Below are 19,354 nucleotides of genomic sequence, written 5' to 3' on the forward strand. Positions count from 1 at the left end.
TAAAATAAGGAGAAGTTTGGAAACATTCAGAATTATGTGAAAAAAATGCTTTAAAGGTTATGCCATTAATCTTCTCTCAATAATGCATCATAGTTATCAATAGTTGTTTCAGCTTTACACTAAAACACAGCAAGCACTTTATTAGAAACGCTTGGTTAGATTTGTGATTAATGCTCACAGGGAATCTTTGGATTTGTTAGTGTTTTCCTGTAGGATACTGAAGGGTCTTAACCTGAATTCCTAAATTATTGAAGCAGTATGTTAGAGTATATAATGTAGTTAGTTCTTAACTTAAATATTTAGGTTAGGTACATTTATATTTGTTATATTGTAGAGATTTAATCATATTTTTGGATTAGTCAGGTAAATTTGTATTTTATACCTTACTGTACCATTTTCACTGGAATATTTAAATTAGTCCAGGAAATTTACATGAGTAATACTGACAAGGCTTAACCTTAACATCTAAATTACTCGGGTAAATTTGTAACATATGTAACATTGTAGGTTCTTAATCTTATTTAAGTCATTAAGCTTAATTTTTTATAACATACAGTATATCATGGGGTTTAAATTCAGCCATTTTATCAAGTAAATAATACAATGTCTCAACCTTTAAACTGTTGTAACTTGAAACCTATTTAAACTATCTCGATTGTTCACAAAATACCAATCTTCTTTCTCTGTTGGAAAACACAGTTGTGTTAAATATGGTACACACAAAACGGTGACTTGAATTGAAAATCTGAACCACATCAGTTTTTGTGCTGTTATACAGCCTTTAATAAAGCAATATTTTTTTGGAAAGGTATGTAAAAGTTGGCATAAACTACATTTCCATCTGTATATGTTTACTATTTTGTAAAATATGTCAAATTATTTGTACCTCGCTGCAGCATTTTCAGCCTGCCTGGAGGAGTCTAGTCTGTTCTGTAGCAAGGCTAAATTGTAGTTTTAACTTTTTCTTTATAGTTTGCATTACAATGGAGAAAAAGGTCACACAACTTTTAATGTATAACTGAAAAATACCACAAAAATTCAGACTTTTTATTTTTATATATCACTTACATAATACAGGTGTCGGTATGATGACCAAAAAAATTCTCGTCATTTAATTTGCTAATGTAATTCTTATAAAGCACAAACAATTACTGCTTTTACATTTCTGTTACAAAGCCAGAGATAGAAATCAGTGTTTTCAACATCATAAAGGACATTTATTTTTCCAGTGCATAAGTAAAATCAATAAATCAGATTCCTCCTCTTCAGTCAGCTTCAAGACTCCCCCGTTCCAGTTTCACCTCGTTTGAACTGTAATGAAAATAAAAACACTCATGTATACACCGTCTACTCAGTTAGAAGGCATGTGAAATGAAGAACCAAGTTCAGCAGGTGAGGCTCAGTACTTACCGCATTCTTCAGCAGGTTGCCAGATTTGGTAAAGATATTCGGTCTCCTTGAGGTTGGTTTGGTGGACTCGGTGTTGTTCTGTTGGGCTGCCTGAGGCTGAGAAGGTTTAGGCTGAGTGATGCTGGATGTGAGTGATGAGGGCTGCGATGGCGAATAAGCCTGAGGGGTGAAGTAACTCTGAGTTCGGTTTGGGGTGTATGGCTGAGATGGTGTGAAAGGCTGAGTGGGAATGTAGGGCTGGGAGGGTGTGTAGGCTTGTGAAGGTGTGTAGGACTGTGAAGGTGTGTAGGTTTGAGAAGGTGTACAGGCCTGTGAATAGGTGTGTGTTGGTGCGTAAGACTGAGGCAGTGACAAGGACTGTGTCTGAGTCGGTGCAAATGGATTGGATGATGCGAAGGTCTGAGTGTTGATGTACGGCTGTGCCTGAGAAAAGGACTGAGGTACTGGGGTGGAGTCGAGCAGAGTAGGTGGCGGCGGCGGTGGGAAGCTGTCATCTCTGTCATCTCCATCTGCCGTGGTCCCAGAGGCACCAAGGTCATAGTGCCTCTTCCTCAACTCGCCCAGACGGACTCTCTCCTGCTCCAGCTGACTCTCCAGCTGCAGCACCTTCACCTGAGACATTCAGAGAGCAGAAGATCTCCCTCAGTGGCTCCAAACATGTCTGACTTGCACACTTTTACAAATACTTTACTTATTTTACACTTTTAATTATATAACAACGGTTTAGTATTCAATAAAGTTGTTGTGCCACTGAATTGTCGATGTTGGTTTGATTAAGATTCCACGTGCATTGATATTATTTTGAGTGATACAGTTTGATGTTTCAAAAATTCATTTTCTTTTGGAAATCTTTTCCCAACATTTATGCATTACTCACCATTTATGCTGTTCATTCAATAATTTACCCATTAAGCTACTTTTAGCCGTTTATGTTAACTCTATCAGTTCACTAAATATTTATTTTCAAACATTTATTTACTGGCTATATTTTAAGCTGTTTCAATAATTTATTCATTGCTTGAAGCTAACTAGTTTAACTATTTATCTACTAGCTTTGAGATATTTATTTCTACTATTTATCCATTAGTCTTCAGTGAACTACATCAACTGTTATCCATTAGCATAGATTGATAGATTAAACCTATACTGATCCCGCAACGGGGAAATTTTTGATGTTACACCAGCAAATACAAGAAATAGTGCAAGAAAAAGAAAAGACACAAACTCCTTCTACTATTGTCCACTAGCATTATAAGCTAACTACTTCAGCTATTATCAGTTAGCTTTATAAGCTAACAACTTCAACTATATCCATCAGCAATATAAGCTAACTACTTCAAATATCATCCATTAGCAATATAAGCTAACTACTTCAAATATCATCCATTAGCATTATAAGCTAACTACTTCAGCTATTATCAGTTAGCTTTATTAGCTAACCAGTTCGACTATTATCCATTCAATTTATAAGCTATTTCAAACATTTACTTGTTAGCTTTCAAAGCAATTTCAAACATTTATCCATTGGTTTTAACCTGCCATTCACCCTTCATACAAATTCATTAGTGTCGGTGCTTTAAGACCGATATTTCAGCCTTTCATCTACTACTTTTGGCAAACTACTAAGACTTGCTAGTTTTCTTAAACTTTCAATCACAACACAAGGTTTCACAGCTCAGCGCATTCATTTTCAATCAGAAGGATTTTTTTTTTCTTCAGATGAGTTGAGCTACTACACAATCTTTCCCTGTAGTCCAAGTATCTGGGTTGCATTGGCTACTTGCAATAAACAGAGAAAAAAAAGATTTGTTTTGGGATACATAGGTCTCACCTGAGCCTCCATTTCCTCTTTTTTCAGCTTGATCAGAGACATGCCAGAGAAGTCCATTACACCTGTAAAACAAAAATATTAAATGAGAGCCTTGAAGCTGCAATCATAAATATTTTCATATTAAATGACTATCTGGAATATGGAGGAGGTCCTATTTAGTTTTATTTAGTGTGGTTACTTTCAGCTCTACAAAGCTTTTTAGCATTTTGATTAGCTCATTGTTTTGATTTTATGGCCTCTAATGTCACTGTTTTGGTGACATTAGAGGCCTTTATTTTGCAGCAACAGAAAAACGTTTTTAAAAAATATAACACACCGGACAGAGTTGAGTATTTCATTTTACAGCTTGGTGGAAACCAAAAACAGAGCTTAAACAGATGGAATGTAGGAGTTATATTCTCTAAACTGAACAATAGCACAACTCTAAATAAATACAAATTGAGTCCATGTTTGCTGGATGCATAAATAGACATCTATGTCTCAGCATGTCCACCATATTACACTTTTAGCCCTGATAATAAAGTCACTGTTGTGTTCACAACTTGTTTCACTGTTACAACGTTGAATTTTAAAACATCTATCTGCTTGCACACTCCCTCAGCTCTCCTCTCACCGTGGTCAGAGATCTGCTGCTGGCCGTGTTTGGTGGAGGTGACGACCACAGCAGCCATGTCGTTGACGTGTCGTGAGGCCTGTTGCAGCGTGTACAGCTTCTTGTTGTTGCGGTCAGCCTTTACCTGAAATCACAGCAGAATTTAGAAATAGTTAGTGAGGTGTCATAGTCAGATTAAACTATAAATACACATTCATTGTCATATTTTTGAATTGAGTGTTTCAAAACAAAAACACTGCAAATATTCTACAAGACTCACTGAGGTCTGTAAGGTCACGAGAATCATAAAAATGACTTTAGTGCAGTGCATACATTTAATGTTTGTCTCCATCACAACACAGTACAGGTAAATGTAAATGTGACGTGTCCTTTCTGCACATTTTTCATTGATACCAATTACTGAAGAATAAATAGCCTCAATGAGTTGGAATAAAAAGTTGGTTGCATCTCCCAACTCTTTAAGAGTATTTATAGTTGTAACTTGGATGAACCAGGATGGTATAAATGGGGCCTGTTTTAAGTACTTAATAAGATAAAATAAGATAATTGTTTACTGATCCCACAGCAGGAAAACTTGCAGTGTTTCTGCAGTAAAAGGGATAGTGCAAAAACACAAGGAATATCAGTAAGAAAACAAACACAAGCAAGAAATGTACGGAAGCGCTGTTTGTATAGTACAGATTCTTCTGCATGTGGATATTGCAAAAATTCCACTGTGGAAAATAACAATATTACAGAGTTATTCTATGAGATACAAACGCTGCTATTGCACAGATCCTTCCATGATTACAAAATACTGATATTCAAAATGCTGATATTGCATATACAGACAGGTAGGACCAGCTGTTCCTAAACTTGCCAAATAAGAAAATCAGCAACAAAACTATATGTATTTGTCTTTTTGCTAATCTTTGGTGATTTTACATTATATTGCGATAGTTTTATAGGACTACCTCATACAGTGAAGAGGGTAATGTCTGTTAGATTGAACAACTCATACACTTAAAATGTGAAGAATCCCAATAAGACACTGCTCATTTGGTTGCATCTAAACCAAACTGAACTCAGCAGTATTTCAGCTACTTTCCATAGCTGCCAAAATGTACATTATGTTCTTTTGAGTGTGCTCGTTGTACAAAGACTCAAACAACGCTCTATGGGGTACCTTTTTGAAATACTGCAGTGGGATAATGTTTTAACGTAGGTCTGTACCTTAGAAGCAGCTACTAGCTGGGCAGTGCTGGCAGCGATTTCATGTGAGCAGGCGATGAGCTCCTCATATGTTCCCTTTTCACCCACAACCCGGTCAGCAGAGTCCCTGACAGCAAAGAGGTGAGTATGACATATTATTAAATGGCCTGAAGTTCTGGATGTGTTATGTAACTAATAACATATGGGCTCTGTATTCATGGTTTTTGATACATACAGCAGCTGCGTGGCCCCCCAACCCACAGCTTTGGAGGCGGAGATGAGTCCTTCAGTCCAACGAGAGTTTTTGGCATAAAATTCTGTGATGGACGCTGCCCCCTGCAGGAAGAACAAATACAAACCATTACTGCATGCGGCAGTGTAACTGGGGCTTCTGCAGTGGTAACCAAACTACATTTAGGACTTTTTAACAGATCAATGTCTTTTAATGGGCATACATGAAACAATGAATAACAGAAAATCCGCAAATTATAAGACCTAAAATTATTTACCACAGACTCAAATGTAATGGAATTTAAACAGCAATTCACATGTGCTTTTCAGCTGCAGATGACGATTGCTGGTAATGCAAGTGGCCATTTAATGTGACCCAGATAACATATTTGGTAGTAAAAATCATTATTTTTTACTTGGAAACTTAACAATAAATGCCATTTATCAAATTTTCTTACCACTTATAAAGGTTTTAAATTTAAGAGAGTAGTACAAAAATCTGCAAACCAACATTTTTTTTGTTTTGCACTCAGACACCATCCATTCATACAAGCCAGAATATTTGCTGTAAATACACATTTTAACAATAGAAAAGTAAAAAATTAAAATAGAGAAGCAGTTTAAAACTTTTATAATCAAATTCTCAAACCTTCATTCTTCAAAATAAAATTCATTAGTTGCCAACTTTGACATTCCATTTCCTGGATAGAGCAGAAATGGGTCCATCCAGGCTACTCTCTCGGCAATAACTTCAAAATGTAACAGCTTTTTAATCTGTCATCTCTGTCATATGATTAGCAATTAGTGTAAGATACTTCAGGGATTTCTTGGTGTGTCTTATTAAATCAACTTTATCTTCTCATAATTTGCACAGTACAGGAGAGAATATATAACATATAAAATATAACAGAAGCCTTAAAATTAGGTTGTTTTTGCAACTTGAGTTCGAGTTCTGACGTATTTTTCAGTCAGCAAAGAACGTAAAAAACTAGTGTATATCAAAAAATAAATCTAAAAAATACAGACATGGGATAGTGTCTGAGTTTCTCCTTTAATCTAAACTTTGGATGACAATCATTCAAACTCACCCTGCCTCCTTCCACAATGTCTTTCTGTAAGTCGGTGGCAGCTGTAACAAGCATATGAACAGCCTGAAGAGGAGAGAGCAGAGCAGAATGAATACCCAGTAAACATGTTAGTTTACAGAAAACCATTTATAGGCAAACAGACTTGTTACCTTCATGAGGTCTGAGCAGGAGCCCAGGATACTGTAATGAAACAAAAAAAAAAATCACGCAGATTGCAGGTAAGATACAGAAGCAAAAACAATGCAGAATAAAAAGTTTTAGGTCGATGTATTATTCATCTTACCTCTGGTTGACCTCCAGCTTAACTCCAGTGGTGTCTCTCTTTGCCTGATTCAGGATCTCCTGTGAAATAAAAATGGAAACAAATGTTACACCTCACCATCTGTACATTTGTTCAGTGAAGTCATCTGCAAAGAGATTCAATGCCAATATGGAAACTGCAAAGACTGAGTGACCGAATGTATATATTTATTTATTTATTTAGCAACATGGAGTAACTCTCTAACTAAATAGTCTGGTGTTGTGTGTGTTGAGGGGGGCAGGGTTGTATATTAAGTTAATTTATATGTTTTTTATGCTCAAATGTTTTCATTGTTTGCTGTATGCAATCTTTGTTTATTAAAAAAAAAAAAAAAAAAACACTGATGCGTTTGTCCCTACGTCCATTCGGAGCACAGCCTCTTCGATGGCAGTGGATGTAGCAATCATCTCCTTGTCCACCATGCTCCCCAGCTCTTCTTTCAGCACATCTTGTCCTTTGGGACGCAAATCCTAAGCAAGAATCATACAGTTAAAGACAACATCAGAGCTACAGCAGGAAATACAGAAAGGTCCAGATTTAGAGAGCTGCAATCTTGTCTGTAGAGTCTTTTTATTTTTTTGACTCTAATATGAACTCAGTCCAGGGAACTTCAGCAGCACAATCATGTAACAAAGCTGAGTCCTTACCACCGTCGTTCAGGTTTAATTCCAGCCCAGAACCTTTGCTCTGTCCCCCATTTTCTGTCTCTCTATAGCTGTCTAATAACAGCACAAAAAATTTATCTGGAAAATAAATTTAAAAAAATAATTCTATCCTACCTGTCCCAGTGTGAGGAGGCGCTGAACAGTGTAGCGTATTGCAGATGGGTCTGCTCTCTGTAAACTGGCCTGAAGCTTCAGATCCTTCAAGAACTGAAGGCAGTGATTCGCACAATCCCGACAGCTGTCAGTCAAGCCTGCATGAGACAAACAAGAGTGAAGTGTTTCTGTGTAACGTGTTTGGCGTTTTCAATAACAGTAACAGAGCGAGTCTCTTACGGTCGGCCTGGTCGGTGGGAGCTGAATGCGATGTTGCTGCTCCGTTAACAATGGTGTCGGCAGCAAGGTGGGAAAACTGTGTGACCGATCTCAACAAACCACTGGCATCTGCAGAGCAGAGAGTGTGGATGGATACACTCATCATCTGAGGTAAACACACTCTGTAAAGCTTTCACCTAAACACACACAAATGATTCCTAACCCACCATTCCTGTTTCCCAGGTAGACCAAGTGGCTCTGCTGCATTTTGTCAATAGAACCCAGAGTTATTTCGGCTCGATTCACCAAATAATCTGAAAATCAGAAGGAGAACAAGTGAGAGAAGTGAAATGCTAAATCATGAATTAAAGACAGAGTAAAACGAGGATATCAAGGTTTTACATTGCTTACAGTTTCCCTTTTACATGCAGTCTTGTAGTCTGAAATATACATTCAACACATGTAACTGCTAAAAAATGTGCAGGAGGTGATTTTTGTGTACCCCTCTGGACTTCAAACACTTTCTGGGTGTTTTTCCTGCACCTCGACAAAAACAGCACAACCATGGCTGGACAGACAGAGAACTCAAGAAATTATAGTACAGCGAAGTTTTTTTTAAAAGGACATTTAAAAATGGTTGATTATTTATTTTACAAAAATTGAAAAAGCCCAGAATGTCCAACATTTTTGCACAGGTGTTATGTTCTGCACTTACATAGCACCTTTCCACCATAGTGGTACTCAAAGAACATTACATAGCATTACAATTTCTTCTTTGAGGAGGGAATAGAAGTGTTACCAGGTGAGCTGATGCAGCGGACATGTACGGGGTCGTCCACTTTGGCCACAGCATCCAGTATGATGCCTTCAGCCTCCACCACTGCACACTGCAGCAGACAGAACTGCTCCTCCTGCAGCTTCTGGGTCAGCTCTCCTTCACGACAGGCCTGATTTAAAACACACAGACTCATCAGTAACTAATTGAAATGAAGCTTTACTATGCAGCTGTGAGCACAGTAGAGAACCTGCTGCTGTAACTGGGCGTGAAGGCTGCCCAGCTCCATGCTGCTCCTCTGCCTCTCCTGCTCCAGGGAACTCTGCTGGAGCTGAGCTTGCTGTCTGAGGGAGTTGAGCTCGGCCTCCTGTTCCCTTGTCGACCGCAGCAGCACCTCCCTCTCTGCTTGCAGCCCTGCCAGTGTGCTGCTCAGCTGGGTGCCACTCTGGGGAGTGAAGCATGCATGACTATATAAATAAAGTTGATTTGATTTGATTTGACTACCGGTGCTTATCTCAAGTGCAACTTGTAGAACAGTTTCCAGAAATCTTCTTACCATTTCTTTGCTTTGCAGGGTGCTGTTCGCACGGCTCAGTTCTGCACGCGTCGAGTCCAGCTCTCGTCTCAACCTGTCAATCTCCAGCTTCTGCTCTGCATTGATGGCCAGCTGTAGAAAACATTCAGGGCACATGAAAGGACCAACCAACTAAAACGGAGGTGTCTGTGCAGCAAATCCTCCATCATAATGTTAACTTCAACTCAGTTTAAAGGGGACCTCCACTGACTTTATTAATCATAATCCTTTTGCAGGTCTTCTGCATGGTGAACTAAGTTGTACAGTGTTTTGTGTAATGTCTGATAATCAGGCACACTTAACCACTGTCAGCGATTAACTGACACTGTGGATGGTGTAGGTGCTATGTTTTTGACAAAGAAGAATATGTGGAATAAAACAAAAAGACAGCATCTGTGGTTCTGCTACATGGATTTTTGTGCACACACAGCATTACAGGAGCGCAAAACTAACACGGTGAAGCAGTCGACCCACCAGAGCAAATCTCAGACACTTTTTTGAACAGGCACTGTAAGTTCACAGATCTACCCTGATGCCTGAACATTTTAAAGTTCTATAATTTATGAGTACTAAAGCTTCAGTGCCCAGATCAGACCTAGTTAGTATATGTATGTATTGCATTACATTTTGGTGTGTTTTAAAACTCTCAAAATAAAGAGCCTGGATGGATCAAATCCACAATGTGGGAGAAAAATGCTGGCATACTGTAAATAAATCAAAAAGCAGTATAATTTAGTTTTACAAGCAACTGGCTAAAAGATATGATTAATATTCAAAGCTATAAGGAGTCACAACGAAATGTCACCTTAAATTAAACTAAATATTGACTTGGACTGCAGTGTACTAACATTGTTGTTCCTGTGTGTTTATACTGCACGCCAATTGTAAAGATGTGGCAAGTCTGAGTCATCCTTTCTGTCTACTTTTCTGATATATATGAGCTATTATTCTATAAATTTGACATCATTTCCATTGTAGCTGCTCTCTAACAAAGCTGAAACCCCACATATTGAGTGGCGGATGCAACAGCTTGACAGGCATAGCAACACAAACCAAAGGAGGAACATAATAGTATAGGTTTAGCTCCTCTAATCTTAGAAATTTTGTGATTCTCCCTTATGCCAGCCACAGCATCACCAAGTTGCATGTTGACCTGCTGATATACATGTTATAATGGTGCATGTTTCCACAGTCATCAGTTCGTACCTGCTGCTGCAGCTGAGCTCTCAGAGCCTCCAGCTCTCGGTTCAGTCGGTCTCTCTCCAGGTCCAGGGAGCTCTGCTGCTGCTGGCTCTGTTGTCTCAAAGAAGACAGCTCCATGTCCTTTTCTCTTGCAGAGCGCAGCAGCACGTCTCGCTCCGCCTGCAGAGCCGCCAGGCTGCTGCTCACCTGAGATCCCTCCTGAACAAAAACAAGCAGCACACACTGATGAGGCAAAATGTTACAACCACCACTGCCTAAAGTATGTTTGGTCCTTTGGTATCAGGCACCAAGATGCTAGCAACAGAAGTTTAAGTTTACATCATAATGGTAAAGCCTAATCACCTCTAAATAATAAATGTGACTGACTACGACTGTGACTACAGGAATTTAAAGTCTAACAGTTGACAGAAATTTTGGCCTAATGGAGGTGCCAGAGAGTTTGTTGAAAATCCAAAAGCAGATATACTGTGTCCTGTCCTGTGTGTGCATTTTACCATCTCTTTATTCTCCAGAGCGCTGCGGAGGATTGCCAGCTCTGCTCTTTGCTCCAGTAGCTCTTTGTTCAGGCGGTCAACCTCCTGCTGCTGCTGACCCATCTGATTGGGACGAGACCGACCTCATCAATAATCACAACAACCTCTGTATATCAGCACAAGATCACTGTGTTTGAAGGGCATAATACCAGGAGTGACTATGGGATGGAGATGGCGAGCTCTCACCGTGTTTCTTTTTTCCTGTCGTAGACCTTCCACCTCATTTTCCAGCTGCATTTTGGCTCTTAGTAAATGATCTTGGTCTTGTTTAGAACTTGACAATAACTTCACTGTCTCTGCATTCTGCACATGAACACAAACGGCAACAGATGTTTCACCGGGACAGAAAGTTACAGTTGACGTAGCTTAGCAGAAAGACTGTACAGAGAAGGCACAGCTAGCCTGGCTCTGATGGAAGGTACAAAATCCACCTGTCAAATTCAGAATGGTTCCTGTCTTTGTGGTGCTAAATTAAGTTAACCAGCTGCTGCATTATGTTCATCCTAAAATGTGGGAATAGTGTAAATTATCTCATTGAACTCTCAGCAAGGAGGAAAAGAAATGTGTGTATTTAAAGTAAACAAAGAATCTGCAGCTTACCTTCTTCATCAGATCAGCATGGCTGGTAACCAGCTCAGCGTGTCTCTCTTTAAGTTGGGAAAAACGCATCTCTGCTGCCTGAGCTCTGCCTGTGTGGAGACGATGGGACAAAGAGGACGAACACTGTCAGTCAGCTTTAGCGACATTTGTACGGCTCATCCACCTTCACATAAATCTGTACACTCACTGTCTGCCTCCTTGAATCCAATCTGAGCGCCAACATTGGCCACATTAGTGCTCCGTAGTGCCTCCACTTCCATCCGCAGATGTTCGTTTTCCACCATTGCCATCTGTTTGTGAGTGCGTTGCTCCTCCACCTCGGATTCCAGACGGTTCACTTGAGACTTCAACTCGGTTACACACCTCTGAGCCTGAGGAAGAGGAGGAAACTCTTTGATCAATACTGGAAACTCTAAACACATAACATAAATAAACATGTTTGCGATAGAGCTTTTGATTATTTTTTTTGTTTCATAAAATTTGTGACCAAGACACACACTTTTGTATACAACATTTTCCTATTTGAGGCCCAAGAGTTCAGCGCCTTGTGGTTAGCATCTGTGGAAAGAAGACACTCCGACTGCTACTTAACGTGTCTGAATAACATTTTAATGTCACTTTAAACAAAAGAAAGAAGTCTACAAGAATGTAGTCACACTGGCAGATAGGCAATGTATTGATGTAAGGTCATTTTGTCCAAACAGCGAAGGAAGCTGCATTTAAATATCTGACACAGTCTCAGACATAATTTAGGTTTGACTGCAAATATGGGTCGTTTTAAAGTTTTTGGAATAAAAACACAAAGGAGGACATGGGTCAGAGTGTAACATTCAGAGGGCTGTACTCCCTTTGCACAGAGAACAAGATAACCAGGCAGCTAGATAAAACCAGAACAGTCTCATCCATACGTGCTTGAAAAAAGCTGTAAGAATACTAATATTGAATGACACAAAGCCGTCACTTACCTCAGACTTGATGAGCTGCAGTTCTGGTTTCAACACCTCAAGTTCCCTCTTCAGACTTTCATTCTCCGTTTCTCTTTGCTCCAACGAAGCATCAGGTGCTCCCATTTGGCTGACCAGATAGTACTGCCATGATTAAAAGCTGAATATTAGAGGGGATTCCAAAGAAAGATGGTGATATATTTTATCTCCTGACTTGCATGTGAGCGTACCTGTGGCATCGGAGACGCTGATCTAAAGTCTGGCCGTGACTCCACCTCCTCCTCCTCATGACGCTCCTCATTGGGCATCACCACCACCGGCTTTTTATACTCAGCCAAAGCAGCGGCTCGGAGGAAGTTTGGAGGTTCCTGTGGAGATGTGATGACCAAAGCACATGTGCACAATGGAAACCAACATAAAACCAGTGTATGTACAGGAGAAACCACCAATGGAAACTTACATCTGGAAGATCTGGGATCCGGATAACACTTTTAAAGAACTCCATTTCTCTGGCTCTGTTGAAGAACTGTGTGAGGCTGCAGTAGAAAACACAGCTGTTAGTTTCAGGGTTGTTTTCCCTGTCTTCCCATTTCACATTTTCATGTTTTATCATCTCAAAGTGTAATGGACATGAGCTCTGAGCCATATCAGCATTGCATGTTGTCTTTTTGAACTTCTAAACCTGAGTTTGAAAGGCATGTTATCTGTAAAAAATGACAGAATTGTAGCAATTATCACCTGGAGAGGACATATGTTTGATTATCAGAGAGGAAATGTTCTAATGGTCCAAGATCTGACTCTGTGTGGTGTTAATCAGAGTTGAAAATAAACTGTTTTCTCCAAAAAAAGTAAAAATTCTGGTTTCCACTCTGCAACTGTGAAGTCTTAGCTGATTCTGCTAAAACCAACAGGTACATGACAAAGTAAATCTGGGACTTCTCAGCTGAATCATTATTGGTAACACCTATGTGCGCTTACAAACAAACAGGTCTGTTCTTAGTTTTGACATTTTTTGTAGAATAAAATAAAAAATGAAATTTTTGGTTCTTCTTTTATGGTTTGCAGCGTTATAACTGTAGTATACTGCACAGTAACCATGGCTACTTCTTGCTCTGGTTATCCTGTTTTCACAGCAGTGACAAATACGGTAAGCAAAAATGTGACAGAAGCAAAAAAACGCCCAGAAACGGTTTGGAGTTCAGAGGGCTGAATACCCCACCCAAACAATGTCAAAAATAATGAGCTCTCCTCATAATACTGATGACCTACCTCATGAACAGATCACGAAACCGCTCTCGATGTCCAAGAAGAACATCTGGAGCGATGCCTGTGAAGCAAAGGATATGATGGATTAAAAAATTGATCTGATAAAACAGAGTCTCACTGAATAAAGACATGCATCACTCACGGCTGTGAAGTTTGAACAACAGTCGCACAGAGAAGTGGTAGAGAAAGCTGCAGTCCAGGATGAGTGGGATCAGTGGAGTCAGTCTGCACTGTCCAGCTGGGGTGGTGGATTTGGCTCCGTTGGCATCCAGCTGACGCAAAACTTTAAGAAAGAAAAACACGGCACCAAAATAAATGAGCAGATCATTTTGTGAACTTGTTGCTCATTAATTATCCAAAAACTATTAAAAACCCACAATGCTGTACCTACACATCCCCCTGCTGCTGGAAACAGTCACGTTTTCCTCAGTACTTACTATAATCTTTTATTTTATGTTCAACATCAACTCAACTCTTATTAAGAAGTTCCAACACACAGAAGTTTCAATCAATGCCGTTAAAAAAAAATCATGCATTTGTTTTGTGCTTTCACATAATTTACTGTTATCAAACCTATTTATTCCTTTTTTCATGGTCTCCAGTATTTTAAAGTGTTTTTCTGGTAGGTTGTATCACTGTTATTTAAGTGTTTTATTGGATTTTCACTCAGTCTTGTGTGTATAGCACTTTTTATAAAATGTAAAACAAAGCGCTTTAAAGAAGCAAAGACTTACTAGATAAAATTTGCTGCACTAACTATAAAAAAATAAATTACTATTATAATTAGTACGAATAAGACTTCCTTTTGTTTATGGCCCTAAACTGTGGGATATCCTGCCTCCTGGATCATTTTCTTGCTATTTGGCTTTTTGGAAGTATTTTAATATTTATCCTGCATTCTGTGTTTTATTTGGGGTTATTCAACCTTGACTCTTTCAATTCAACTTCACTATTTATGTCATTTATTTTCATTCCTATTGTTGACTCAACATCTTTTTTCAACCCTATTTTGTAATGCACTTTGGGCTGCATCATAAAATTCCATCCATCCATCCTCTATACACCGCTTTATCCTCACTAGGGTGGCGGGGGGTGCTGGAGTCGATCCCAGCTGACTCAGGCGAAGGCAGGGGACACCCTGGACAGGTCGCCAGTCTGTCATAGGGCTACATATACAGACAGACAATCACACTCACATTCACACCTATGGACAATTTAGAGTGATCAATTAACCTCAGCATATTTTTGGACTGTGGGAGGAAGCCGGAGTGTCCGGAGAAAACCCACGCATGCACAGGGAGAACATGCAAACTCCATGCAGAAAGATCCCAGGCCCACCCCAGGATTTGAACCGGGGATCTTCTTGCTGCAAGGTGAAAGTGCTAACCACTAATCCACAGTGCAGCCCGCATTATAAAATTTATAAGCCTGATCTAGGTAGGTCCCACCCTGCAACCCACAGGACCCACATGATTCACTACCACCATCCCAGTGCCACAGATTATCCCCAGAGGTCCTGGTTACATGACTCACTGGGTCACAGGAGTTTTAGCAGCATAAATGATACCAACAGGTGGTCATAATGTTTTGCTTGATTGGTGTAAAAGGCAGTTAAAGTCAGAAAGTACTGGCAGATCAGCCAAAAAATGTGTTGGTTTAACAGACAAAATGTTAAAAACTAATTACTCATTTGTTTAAAAAAAAAAACTGCTGATGAAGCTCCTGATGGACAAACCTGTCTCCGCCATCTTCAGTCCAGCATCCAAGTAATCCAGCAGCTCCTGTGTCATATCCAACCTGCACCACATCACAACATGCATAATCATAAACACTGCATTCAGCTGGTAAAAAAAAAGCAACACAGCTGCAGTTAGAGAGCAGAGAACTTACACTTTAGTCATGTCAGTTCCTGCTTCCCTCTCCAAAGTCTCATCACTGGCCTCCAGGTTACCTGGAATCACCTTGTGCTGTGGAAGAGGGCATTCTTGTTTTACATTCAAATAAATCAAACTATTAATTATTTGGGCTATGTGCAGTTAGTTGACTAAACAATCAAACTGTCCTCACTTCTAAGATGATATGTAGCTGCCTGGCAGCTCCTCTCTCCCTGCACTAGTGCTCATGTGCTCTAAACCAGCATGGACTAAGACGGATGACATCACATAAAACCAGCATGGTTGACAGAATTTTGATCCAGAAAATTAAAACAAGGCTGCCAGATGGCTGCGTCAAAACAAACTGGCACATAACCGGTCGACCGCAACAATATATAAACACATGAAGTGGCATTTAAAATATGATTTGTTTTCTAAAAAATGTGACTACCAATTTCAAATGGATCTTAAAAAGCTGCACACAATCATTTTTTGGACAATATTTAGCCTTAATATTAAACTGTACTTGCCTGTTTTCAGAGAGTTTTTCGATTTTTGAATTAGTGGACTACTCTAATCTACATTTGCATTTAATAGCAAAAGAAAGTAGAGAAGATCTCTAAATATGACATCAATTGTCCTACTCCTCTCTGCAGCATGTGGACACCGTGTCAGTTTGTTTACATGACAATCACGTGATGATTTAAGCAAATGTAACTCTCTGTCATACAACTACAGGTCTAAAAAAATATTAGCATCGTATAAACTACAAATGCACGATTAATAAAAAATATATTTCAAATACCCTTTCTATGTATGTGCACATTAAAGGTCATTTAAAGGCATTAAACTCTTTAAACATCTTTTTAACACCAAAACCCATTTACTGTTATCTCAAGAAAAAGCTGTTTACTGAATAAAAAACAGGGTATTTTTCTCCAAGAAAATGTTTTTTAGTTTTTATTCTAGCATTTATTCTAATAATGAATCCTGGTTGTGTGACATTTACATCAAATGCTATCAAGCGTTAAATAGGGGAAAGAGGTCTGGTTTGTAAAAACAAGAATAATGCGCATTTTTGTGTTATTTTTTTGTTCATTCTTCTGTCTCTAAAGGCTAAAAACAGCAAAGTTGTGTAAAGCTAATTTTGCTGTGAAACATGTATCTTTTGATCAGTAAATTAAGTCCCTGTAAATGATTGTAGACCTCAGAACAATAGAAAAGTATTACCTTTGCATGAAATTCCATTTTGTGGCTGAGGTATTTAGCAGACAAGGCGACAATGTGGCCATATCGATCATGCAAGGTTCCCTGAAAAAAAGAACAATCTATTAGATTGCATTGCATTAGACTACATAACTTTTTAAGATACTAGTCTGACCATTACATTTTAAAACAACTGAGTCAGGTATGAATTTAAATATAACATCTGAATTAAATACTTGGATGATCTGAAAGAAAACCAAACTAAACATGAAAAAATACACAACATATGTCAGATTTGTTACTCTGTGAAACAATCTGTGCGTGCAGAAATTCTTATATGATATTTATAAAACAACAGTTAAATATTTTGCTGCAGCTTTTTAAAAAAGGGTTTCTCAACTCTATTGTTTAAAAAAAACCCTCATAACAATCTTCTCCAGTTTGAATCTAAGCTGCAGCTTTATCGTGGCAGCTACTCACCCACAGGATGCCCATGTCTTTCACATTGCGGCAGTATCTGTAAGAATCTGCAACAGCCTGCAGACCAGACGGAGATGAGGCAGATTACACATCAATGACACGAGAAAGGAAAGTTTTGGAAGAAGGTGGAGGAAACACAGAAACTGAATTTACATTTCTGTGTCCGTCCCTCAGCACTTTGTGCAGCAGATAGCAGAACTTCCAGCTGACCATGGAGTTACTGGACAGGGGCAGGTTGAGTGTGTAGGACCAGAAGGTGGTCGCTCCTCCCTCCTTATGAGTTCCCATGATGACATCTGCACAGCTGTCAAGGAAACTCCAAAACACTGGTGCACAAGATGAACTGTGGTGGAAATAGTCTACAACACTTTGTTTGATACGTGATCCCAATAAATCACCAAACTTGTGTATTTTCAGAAAAAAATATATAAATTTTCCTAATTTTACTATTTTCTAAGGTGTGTATAAACAGGACAGGACTTAAAAACCAATTAAATAAAACATATGGAAAAATGTAGTGAACATGCTAACTGACATTAGCACTGTGACAGCGAGCCTGCTAGCATTAGCATGGCATGAAAATGATTAAGTTATTTCAACTTGATTCACAGATTGATGGCCCTCTTTGGTACTATTAAGACTTTCAAATTTCAAATTTGCCCAATAGCCATTTAAACAAAGCCAAATATATGCACTCAGCAGCACTCTTGTTTTTATTTTACTGGCAAATGTTTGTATGCTCATGCTGACAAACTACCAGTGCTAGCAGTGACCCACATAGCACCAACAGATGGGTTGAAATTTAGTAAACCCACTCATGTCCGTTACAGTGTGAACTTTGTCAGTCATTTTAACAGTAATAACACTAATATGTGCAGTTATTTAACGAAACGTTTCTCTATGCCTCAGCTGCACTTTTCTTTTTATCTAATTAGCAAATGTTAGCATGGTGTCAAACTAAGGGTGCTAGCATTGTAACAGTAAGCCAGTTAGCAGTAGCATAGCACTTAACGAAGGTATGCAAGTTTGATAAACTTCTCCATGTCCCTCTCTGGGTGACGTTTTTGATTGTAACAACACTGGTTTCAAAACAGTTCAATATTTTAGCCATAAATCAAAATTGCACATTTGTTTTTAAGTCATTAGCAAATGTTAGCATGGTACCAAACGAAGGGTGTTAGTGGTGTAACAGTGAGGCAGTTAGCATTAGCATAGCACCTAACGAATGGATGTGTATTTGATAAACTTGTCCCTGCCAAGGTGGCGTTTTTGATGAAAATAACACTGGTTTCAAATTTGTTCAATATTTTAGCCAAATGGAGTCATAAATCATAGCTGAACTTTTGTTTTTAAGTCATTAGCAGATGCCAACAAGCTAAGTGTCAATATTTAGCTAAACCTACAAAGTCACTAGCATGGCTGTAAAATCTACTAGTCAACACCTTGAAAAATCAGTTAAGAAAGTAAAGTTAATAAAAGTCATTTGACAGAAAACACTGCAGCTTATGTTATTCCTCCAGGTATCTGGTTAAAAGGATACTGCGCACATATTTCTCTTTGGGCGGTGTTTCAGCAGTGGCGACGATTTTGCTGATGCTGTGGAGCTGGAAAAAAAGAACGAACAATGAGGACATAACTAACCCATGACAACAGGTCAGCATCGTTAAAGATTACATTTGTAGATTACAACAAAAAAGAAAGCTGGATCCACCCCAGTAAGATACAAAAACTGTTTTAATCTCCCTGAAACATTACATTTAAAATATTTTTTTTTGTTGATAATGGCTTCATGTTACACATCTTGACAGGGCGCCTTCTTTATTTAAAGCAATAATGGCCAAATGTACCCAAAACGCGACACCAACTACATTTGTATCAGGATTTAGCTTTAACAAACTACTCACCTGTTGTTTGCCAAACTGTTCCTTCTCCGCAGCCAAAGCCTTTTCTGTCTTGTTCTCACTTTTATTCTTCGACTTGCTCATGTTGTGAACCAAAAATCAAACGTATAACTCCCAAATGGCCCAACTCGTCACCTGCGTGCTCTCCTTCCCCTTAAAAATAATTAAAGGTGCGTCTGTCTTCTTAAAACGCCTCCTCTTTAAAGTCCCTTTTCACCAGCATCATTTCAAAACAGAGCTCACTAATGAGGAAATAAAATCCGGTGCGTAAAAGTTCGCCAAATGCGTAAAAACGCACACAAAGAAAACTCCACAAATCAACAACACGATTGTCAGGCAAAACAATACTATTGATG

The 19,354-nt window shown here is 38.9% G+C and overlaps 1 protein-coding gene across 1 annotated transcript; it reads right to left on the minus strand.

The window, feature by feature from the left end:
* Positions 1 to 1,033: 1,033 nt before the first annotated feature.
* LOC110954257 (huntingtin-interacting protein 1-related protein-like) lies at positions 1,034 to 19,252 on the minus strand. The gene is made up of 33 exons (XM_022198718.2): positions 19,002 to 19,252; positions 18,638 to 18,701; positions 17,251 to 17,393; positions 17,098 to 17,154; positions 16,642 to 16,722; positions 15,428 to 15,504; positions 15,273 to 15,334; positions 13,680 to 13,820; positions 13,541 to 13,598; positions 12,732 to 12,807; positions 12,502 to 12,639; positions 12,293 to 12,415; positions 11,515 to 11,698; positions 11,328 to 11,416; positions 10,914 to 11,030; positions 10,689 to 10,790; positions 10,198 to 10,392; positions 8,974 to 9,084; positions 8,668 to 8,862; positions 8,442 to 8,589; positions 7,870 to 7,956; positions 7,664 to 7,771; positions 7,445 to 7,581; positions 7,025 to 7,135; positions 6,648 to 6,706; positions 6,514 to 6,544; positions 6,365 to 6,427; positions 5,281 to 5,381; positions 5,067 to 5,172; positions 3,855 to 3,978; positions 3,242 to 3,303; positions 1,411 to 2,022; positions 1,034 to 1,311 (listed from the first exon to the last, which is right to left on the minus strand). The coding sequence occupies exons 1-33, from the start codon at positions 19,080 to 19,082 to the stop codon at positions 1,276 to 1,278; spliced, it is 3,879 nt and encodes a 1,292-aa protein (XP_022054410.2). The 5' UTR covers positions 19,083 to 19,252; the 3' UTR covers positions 1,034 to 1,275.
* Between the last annotated feature and the right edge of the window lie 102 nt (positions 19,253 to 19,354).

The sequence above is a fragment of the Acanthochromis polyacanthus genome, chromosome 18 (assembly GCF_021347895.1).
Source record: "Acanthochromis polyacanthus isolate Apoly-LR-REF ecotype Palm Island chromosome 18, KAUST_Apoly_ChrSc, whole genome shotgun sequence".
Lineage (NCBI taxonomy): Eukaryota > Metazoa > Chordata > Actinopteri > Pomacentridae > Acanthochromis > Acanthochromis polyacanthus.

Coding starts and splice junctions, on each gene's coding strand:
- LOC110954257 (XM_022198718.2), bottom strand. CDS start 19,082: ATGAGCAAGTCGAAGAATAAAAGTGAGAACAAGACAGAAAAGGCTTTG. Junction 12,416..12,501: donor CAGCGTCTCCGATGCCACAG/GTACGCTCACAT, acceptor TAATCATGGCAG/TACTATCTGGTCAGCCAAAT. Junction 10,791..10,913: donor GACAGGAAAAAAGAAACACG/GTGAGAGCTCGC, acceptor CGTCCCAATCAG/ATGGGTCAGCAGCAGCAGGA.